This window comes from Castor canadensis, chromosome 2 (assembly GCF_047511655.1).
Source record: "Castor canadensis chromosome 2, mCasCan1.hap1v2, whole genome shotgun sequence".
Classification (NCBI taxonomy): domain Eukaryota; kingdom Metazoa; phylum Chordata; class Mammalia; order Rodentia; family Castoridae; genus Castor; species Castor canadensis.
In genome coordinates this window covers 39,558,480-39,567,940 of record NC_133387.1, presented here as the reverse complement: position 1 = coordinate 39,567,940, position 9,461 = coordinate 39,558,480, and the positions used below count along the sequence as shown (strand labels likewise).

At 35.5% G+C, this 9,461-nt stretch overlaps 1 protein-coding gene across 1 annotated transcript; it reads left to right on the top strand.

The window, feature by feature from the left end:
• Positions 1–2,217: 2,217 nt before the first annotated feature.
• Positions 2,218–2,406, top strand: LOC109677146 (small ribosomal subunit protein mS33-like). The gene has a single exon (XM_020153279.2). The coding sequence runs from the start codon at positions 2,218–2,220 to the stop codon at positions 2,404–2,406; it is 189 nt and encodes a 62-aa protein (XP_020008868.2).
• The last annotated feature ends 7,055 nt before the right edge of the window (positions 2,407–9,461 follow it).

Here is a 9,461-nt window from a genome sequence, read left to right as displayed (position 1 = left end):
GAAAGATGACTTTCCAGAACACTCATTTATTCCAAGATATTTGACATAACCCCTATGTCCAGTATAATTTTTCTTTAATTTAGTGCTGCCTCCAGCACTGGACTTGAGGCTGTAGGTTTTTCGTGTTACTTTACAGTTCAAGTGCTCAGAGGTGCTGTAGAATGCATTGTTAGAAAAGGAATGGTGATTTTAAGAATTTAAAATTTTTAGGTTTTGTAAAGTTCTTTATTTTAATTGCCATGCAATTTCCTAGAATTTTAGTTTAATCTTCATTTTAGGATTTTGAACTAACACCTTTTAATCATTCATAATTTTCATACTTTTGTCCATTTTATATTATTAAATAAATTTTGAAGATAATTTTTCAAATATATTTAAACATTTTTCTTAATTTTTTATGAAATATGAAATAACATTTTTAATGCTATTGAATGCTATAATAGTTAATTAAAGAATTGTAACTGCATCTTAATTTTACATTTTTGAGTGGGTAAAATTTTCAATAAAATTTTCTAATTTTTTATACAATAGCATTAGGTACAGATTGTAATATATTGTGAACTCTTACTATTAATGAAATTTTTCAAGTAGTGTTTATTTTAGCAAACCAATAATCATGTTTCATTTTATGCAACTTTTCCTATAAATCACTAAAAAATTCTTAGGATTAAACAATGTGTTTAATTTAATGCTTTATTTCAAAATCAGGGCTAAATTTTTCCTACTTAAAACTTACATTAATGAGTTTTCAAGCTGTAGAATAAATCCTTCCTACTTATAAAGTAAAATATCTTTCTTTTTTGTGACAATCTATTTAGACATCTCATGTTTCTTCCATTAAAAACAAATACTTTCAAATAGCTAGTATCATTATAAATTGAGGCCATATGTCAGTTCCTAACTTAATAGAAAACTCAGCAGTAACAATAAGTGTAAAGTATGGTCTTCACAATTCCTCTTGCCATATCAAATTGCATGGAAGCCAAGAGAAAACTGATTACACACATTAGCTCATTTAAAATAGACTGGAAATTTTCTAATATCTAGGCATCCAAATGGTTTTGTTACCAAGATAGCATCTCCAGTTGCTATCAAGATAGCAACTTAATTGAAATAGTTCTGCAGGAAGACTAGGATAGAATGAAATCAATAATCCTGACTTTCTTGCTTGAAATATTTTACCCTGGGGACACAAACATGTCCTAATAAATAATCTCATTTATCATACCTGAAATGACTTCATTTTGTTTTCTGGAAGTCAGAATTTTATTACTCACCTTAAAAATATTTTCCTTAAAACATATTCTTGATGATGCTAAATAAAATTGAGCTCCTTTAAAGGGGGTGTAATTGACCTCAGGATCAAAGGCAGTGCTGAGTATTCCAAGGAGAGTTGAGGGGCTTCTCTAAGTTTTTAGTGCAGTTCTGTGGTGGATAAGCACTAATTTACTCCTAATCTGCATTGGCAGCTATACCACTGCCTTTCGCAAGCATGGAGCCATGTACTTCTGAAACAGAACTGATGCAGTGTTTCATCAGTTGCCTGGTTGCTCACAATGCTGTCTGAAATCCAAAGTGACAGCTGATGGGTCGATGATGCCATTCTTCTAATATAAAGTAAAAAGAGGAAGTGAATTTCCTAAAGTCAAAAAGCAACATTTTTTTGCTGGTATAAAACATCTTGTCTTCAAAAATAACATAAGAATAATAGCATCTATGCTTTTACTTGGTTGGCAATTTTAAAGTTTCCCTGAAAGATAATGTTTTCATATTGTCACACCTAGATTTTCATGAAATGCATTTTTACATTGAATTTTTCATACACTTCTGCTGAGAAAGTCTAAAGAATACATGTTCAGATACTATCTTAACATTCACATTTGAGAAAAATGTATATGATTCAGCTAATTAGAATATACTTATGTATAGTTCTAATAATTAGTTCCACTTGGAAATATAATGCTTTGCATAGATTTAATCAAAGATAATCACAGTCCAGTAGTATGTTATTTTAATTTTTAGTATTTCAATTTGACCTAATATTATTTTTAAGTTATAGCAGCAATGAGAAGATAGTTTCATCAACAACATGGGATCAAAACAAAACTATGTAGGCAAATTACTTCCTTATGAAAGTTTGATTAAAAACTTCTGGGACTGGGGCACATAGGTGAGGAAGGTAAGGACCAGGGAATTTTGCTCCTTACTGCTCAAGAAATGTCTTCACTTTTAGAATATGGATTGCACAGGTCTCGTCTGAGTGCCCACCTCTTTGGTGAAGTTGCCAGGCTTACTGATTCCAAGTCCATGAAAGTGGTGAAAGTATTCAGTGGACAACTATTGGTCAAGAGAAAGGAGCCTTATCACTGGTATCCAAATCACAATTTGGATTACCTAATTCTCTAAAAGAGCAAATAAATTATTTTCTAATTACATATTTTGGGTAGGGATAGGATGATGTGGGAGTGGAGTGGAAACTTCATTAAATGTGTACCCCATACTTTCCTCATCTCTTCTTTGTTGCATCCCACTCATCCAGCCTTAACCTTCTAAATCCCTCTGGCCATTTAGCCACTGTTCCACCACAAAGCTCACAAACGTTATGGGTGTCTTTACCTACTCCTTTGAGGGTACCAAAGTGGGATCAAAGGTTTTTCTGTGAAAAGAGTACTAATATCTACTGTATATAAGATACTGGGGCCCTGGTGGTATAGCAGTTGACAAGATAAACAGTTTCTGCCTCATAGAAATTTGAGTCAGTGAGACAGACTAACAAAAAGACATGTAATTGTAGTAGATACTATTAAGGAAAAAGGCAGACTTCTGTGAGAAGGTTAATGGATGGATGGATGAATGGATTGCCGAGCTGATCCTTCTAAACTTTAGGAAGTTTAAAGATGGCCTTTATGAAGAAATTAACTTAAGCTGAGTCCTGAAGGACAAATAAGAAAAGGAAAATGTTGAGAAAGTGTTTGAGGCAAAGAGAACACTATTTGCAGAGCCCTAATGTAAGAAGAAATTGTTTCACTCAAAAAATTAACAACAAATCAAAGACTGGTTCCTAGTTGGCAGTAAAGATGTAGACAGAGAAAAAGAAAAAGAAAAAAAAACATGTAAAAGAAACAATCATCAAAATGAAAAGATAACATATAGAATGGCAGAAAATGTTTGTGAACACTACGTCTGATAATGGGTCAATATTTAAAACATATGAACACTTGCAAAAGCCCCAAAACAAGAAAAAGGAGATGAACCAATTGTGGTTATAACACATATGTACATGGAAATGTCACAAGGAAATGCCCTGTATAGCTAGCTTTACCTTAAACAAGCAAAAATGTCATTTATTTCTCTTTTTTTCCTTCTACAAAATCAGAGAACAAGAACAGGTCCTGGGGGGTACTACGAGGGGTAATGTATCAGGAAAATGGTGTAGGAGGGTGAATACAGTGCAAATAATATGTACATATGTATGTAAGTGCAAAAATATTACCTGTTGAAATTATTCTAGGAATGGGGGGAAAGGGGGATAAAGGAGAATGGTGGAGGGGTGAATTCAAGTATGATATATTTGATACATCCTAAGAACTTTTGTAAATGCCACAGTGTACCCCCACCCAGCATAACAATAATTTTTTTTAAATGAACTAATTTAAAAATGGGCAAAGGGCCTGGCAAAGATATGGAGTAAAAGGAATGTTCTATTAAAAATAGAACTGCCATATGATAAAGTGAGGTTTCTCTTACCCCTGTTACTACTGAATCTAACTGGGGCTAACTGGGGCTGCAGTTATTTCTCCATTGATGGGAGATGCAGAAAGGACAAAGGATGGACAGACAGACATGTAGAAAGTTGGGGCCAGGTGTGTTTGGTGCTTGGGTGGAGCCGTACAACAGCCTCATTGCTTCTTTTCTCTCTTATTCTGTTCTTTAATTTTGCTTCTTTTCTCTATCTTTATTCTTTAAGGCCTTACTCTTTTACAATCTTTTAAAACCTTGCTTCTAAAGTCTTTTTTTCTATTCTTTAAAGTCTCTTTCCTTAGACTTGCACTGTCTCATGTTTTCTACTAGCTTTTCTTTAAGTCTTGGTCCTAGACTTTCACTGTCCCATGTTCTTTAAGCTTTTCTTTTGCTTAACTTTTCTAAAGCCTACGCATAAAGTTCTCAGTGCAGACTTGCACTGTCCCATGTTCTTTCTTTAGCTTTCTTAAAGTCTTGGCCATTAGTCTTGCAGACAAACAACATCAGCTGCGTCATTCAGGGGCAGTTCCCTCGCAAGCTGCCAACCAATTCTATCAACACCTCTTTAGCAATTCCATTTTAGCAATTCCCCTTCAGCAATTCTTTTCCCTTCAGCCAAAAATGCCCCATCAAAAAGCTCCCCATCAAAAATCTCTCCATCCAAAAGTCTTGAGTCCTCCGTCAGTGAGTCTTTTATATCCAGTGGTAAACAGGAGGTGGAGCAAAGGTTCTCAGGGCGAGCACACATTGTAACAGGAGAAACCTGCATTAAACAACTTAGGAAACGCAGTTGAGCTGCATCTCCCTTTCTAGCTCTCTTCTGTGGCTGGGGCTGTGCCAAACTCAGCCTGCAGAATATTGAGTACAACTGTGTTTATGTCCTCATAATCTTCTCATACTCTGCTCCCTACAGCTATATATCCAAATGAAATGAAATTTGTATGTCAGAGATATTTGCACTCCAGTGTTCATTGCAGCATTATTCACAATAACCAAGATACATAATCAACCTGAGAGGAGTCCCTTAATGGATAAATGGATAAAGAGAATGATATATATGTATATATGCAATGGACTATCTTTTCAACCATTTTTTAAAAAGGTTGACATTTGTGACAACCTAGCTGGAGCTAGAGCATGATTTTGAGTGAAATAAGTCAGACACAGAAAGACAAATCCTGCATAATTTCATTATTAAGTGTAATCTTTAAAAAATGCCAAACTTCATAAAAGCAAAATGCAAAATAATGATTACCAGGGTCTGGGAAGGGGGGAGATATTTGTCTAAAAATACAAAATTCAGTCAGATAGAAAGAATAAATTCAGATCTATTGTGTGACATAGTGACTATAGCTAAAAACACTGCATGGTATACTTAAGACTGCTACAAGTGTAGATTTTAAGTATTCTCACCACAAAAAGTTTTAATAAACTTGGTTTAAACATTCCACAATGTATATATAAGTCAAAATATCACACTATGCACCATTAATATGTATAATTTTATTTGCCAATTAAAAATAAATACCAAATGAAAGCAATACTAATGTGTAATTGATTTGTACACTCACACATGCATAGAAAATTCTGAGATGTCTGTTCCATTCTTTGTTATTCTGCTTTTAAAATCAGCAGATAGTTATGAGACTCAAGTATTGAGGGTACACTGTAGAAATGGCACTTTGTGGGTTAAAATTTAACACAAAGTCACTACCAGTGACAAAAGATTGTAGTATGTGGCACAATAGAAATTAGTTATATGGGAACTCATGGAAGAAGTCCCTAATAAAGTCATGTGGTTGGAGGTGGAATTCAGAGAAATCTTTGCAAGCAAGAGATGTCTAAGTTTACCTAATACCTAGCTGGGATAGAGATACCAAGTAATATCTCTTCTTTGTCACTGACAGTTTAAAGGAATTGCCTCTATAACCTGTCTATACATCTGCAATTTGTACTTCTGTTCATACCTGAATCTAGCTTCAGCTTCCATTACTGCACGAAGATCATCTCCCTTAGGCCTGTAGGGATTATCACATATCCAATGGACTTCTTGCTCAGTTCTCATTCACTATTGTGTATTCTGCTCTTCTTAAAGCATTCTTTTCTTTAGTCCTTTCTAAAAGCATATTTTTTTCCTTTCTGTCCTTAAAATATGTTCCTTTCCTGGTACCCCTTGCAAGATATCTCATTCTACTTAGCTCAAAAGAATTGGAATTTCTTAAGACTAGCAGTAAAGATCTCTTTCTAAGCAATGATATTTTTCCTGGGAAATCTCATCCACACCCATGGCTCTTATCCACACATGGACATACATTTTTAAATCTAGCTAAGATTTTTTTTATCTGAGCTCAACCCAAACTGAGAACTTGACATCTCTTCTGGAATATTTCAAACAAACTCAACATGTCCAAAATTAAATTTATAATGGTCCTCTTAAATCTAGTACACTTCTAGTAAATGACACTGCAATTCATCTTTCGGTATGACATACACATAAAATTTATCTTTAAAACTTCCCTGTCCTTTCTCCAATAATTTATTAATTTCTGCCCAGTTTACTCTGAAATCTCTCTCAAATCCATCAGTAGTTCTGTATCACCATCATCAAGACCACTTAGTTCAAACTATCATCTGTGGTTTGTACTTCCAAAAACAACACTCTTAGATCTAGCTGCACCTCCCTCTCTCATCTCTTACCTCCAATTCTTTCATATCTCTTTTCTTTCTAGATTCTAAAATTCCTTTTCTATTTCTAGAAATGTATCATGTTCCTTGTTCCTGTAGGGCTTTTGTCTTTGCTTTTACTTCTGCCTAGAAACTAGACTATGTTTAGTGCACCATGTACCTTTCTTCCAAAGAATTGGCCACATATATACTTTTACACTTCTTTTTGTCACTATTCAGTTGAATTCTATCACTCCCAATAGATTAAACTTTAAGAAGACAGGTTACATACCTGTTCACTGCTGCAGTCCCAGCTCTTAGTACATCACTGGGTGTAATTATATGTCCCGTACATGTCTACAGAATGGGTGAATGAATGCGCAAAAAGGTGAGAGATAAGAAATTATGGTTGTTAAAGAAACTAAACTTTCTGGTGGTGCTGGAAAGCCACTGGAGGATTTTAAAACGAGGAATGTCAAGATAAGGCAGACTTATCAGAGCAAAGTATGCAGTGAATTGAAAAATGCTATTTATTGCTCCTTTGCCTTTCCTTTGAAAGCATATGTACAAGCTCTCTTTGTCTACATTTGTTTAAAGTAGTGTAAATATTTAAATTTGCTCATATTTTCTCAAAAATCACATTATTCTATTATTTTTAGTGTGTGTGTGTGTGTGTGTGTGTATGTGTGTGTGTATGTGTGTGTGCATCAGTATGTATTCTTAGGAGAAGTGGTCTGAGACTATACTAATCTGGTTTAGGTGCCTAATATCTTGCATATTTTACAGCTACATAGAAGTCAACCTGCTAAAAGAATCCAATATATAAAAATTTGGTTGATACTTTACACATAATAGATTGGGCTACTCATTACTTTATCAAGGTTTCCAGTTCAGCCATAATTATTTAGCATGAGAACTAGGTATTAAATTTAAACCTGGCAATTTATTTTCCCTTGTATTCTGCTAAAGAGGTTTTGCAGCCTAACATTCACATAGCAAAAGAAGGATTGATGAATGCTATGTGTATGAGTCCCTGGCTTGTAAGAGTCTCTCCTGGATGAAGGTCATAAAAACACTTCTAGGTCATTGAACTAAACAGGAAAATATACGCAGGTCTTTTAGAAAAAGATAACAGCACTGACTCACTATTGAATGGTTTTTTATTCTATCTAAAAAAGATAGATCAGTTCTTGTTCTGGTTGTGCTAGCATTTCTCACACTCTCTACCTAGAAACTAGATAAATTTGACACAGCATTTACTAATGTTTCTTTCATAATTCTTTTGTATTTAGGATTTCAACATTCTAATTTCAAAAAGATTAAAATTGTACTTTTATATACATGTGTACATGAGCATGACCATTTTGGATGGGCAAGATGGGAGGGATTGACTGGTGAATACTGACATTTTGAAATGAGAGAAATGACATAGATAATGTGGCAAAATGAAATGGAAAAAGATCAGTCTTAACACCTCTTGCTGACAGGCAGTAGCTGTGCTCACTGACATTTAACCACAAAGAGAAAAACAGAAGCTTGCAGCTACAGGTTCAGCAAGGAAACCACAAATAGAGCCACAGAAGTAAGGGCTCCCTTGTCCCCCTTTGTCTTGCCCTGGTAGAGACAGGCTTGCACCCAAATTAGGAATGTAAAAGCTGTCTTCCAATGAGCATGGATTGACCCCCTGCCTTAATGTACTCAAAGCCTGCTAATGTATAAAAGTAACAGCCCTACTGTGTGTGGGGCTCAGACTTTGGGAGTTATCCCTCTGAGCTCCAGCGCTGCCAATAAAATGATGCTTCCAGATCTCGGTGTCATGGTCCCTTTGTTCCTGCTACGATAATACACACACACACACACACACACACACACACACACACACACACACACACGAGTTAGTATCACTAGATGCAAAGTATAAGAACACACTAGCACTGATGAATGGATTAAGAAAATGTGGTATCTATACACAATGGAATTTTATGCAGCCATGAAGAAGAACAAAATGTTATCATTCGCTGGTAAATGGATGGAATTGGAGAACATCATTCTGAGTGAGGTTAGCCTGGCCCAAAAGACCAAAAATCGTATGTTCTCCCTCATTATAGAGACATTAGATCAAGGGCAAACACAACAAGGGGATTGGACTATGAGCACATGATAAAAGTGAGAGCACACAAGGAAGGGGTGAGGATAGATAAGACACCTAAAAAACTAGCTAGCATTTGTTGCCCTTAACGCAGAGAAACTAAAGCAGATACCTTAAAGCAACTGAGGCCAATAGGAAAAGGGGAACAGGTACTAGAGAAAAGGTTAGATCAAAAAGAATTAACCTAGAAGGTAACACCCACACACAGGAAATCAATGTGAGTCAATGCCCTGTATAGCTATCCTTATCTCAACCAGCAAAAACCCTTGTTCCTTCCTATTATTGCTTATACTCTCTCTACAAAAAAATTAGAAATAAGGGCAAAATAGTTTCTGCTGGGTATTGAGGGGGTGGGGGGAGAGGGAGGGGGTGGAGTGGGTGGTAAGGGAGGGGGTGGGGGCAGGGGGGAGAAATGAACCAAGCCTTGTATGCACATATGAATAATAAAAGAAAAAGGAGAAAAAAAAAAAAGAATTAACCTAGAAGGCAACACACACGTATAGGAAATTAATGTGAGTCAACTCCCTGTATAGCTATCCTTATCTCAACCAGGAACACTTGTCCCTTCCTATTATTGCCTATACTCTCTCTTCAACAAAATTAGAGATAAGGGCAAAATAGTTTATGCTGGGAATTGAGGGGGTGGGGGGAGAGGGAGGGGGCGGAGTGGGTGGTAAGGGAGGGGGTGGGGGCAGGGGGGAGAAATGACCCAAGCACATATGAATAATAAAACAATTAAAAAAAAAGAACACACTAGTGATGAAAATCACAAAGTAACAAGAAATTAGTATTGTCAAATTTATAAGCTTAGTTTATGTTGGATTTAAGTTTTGGTGTGTTCTTAAATATGTTTTTAAAATCTTTTGGATACTCTAAAAGTATCTTAGTGATCATGTCTAAGGAGTAT

Coding starts and splice junctions, on each gene's coding strand:
- LOC109677146 (XM_020153279.2), top strand. CDS start 2,218: ATGTCTTCACTTTTAGAATATGGATTGCACAGGTCTCGTCTGAGTGCC.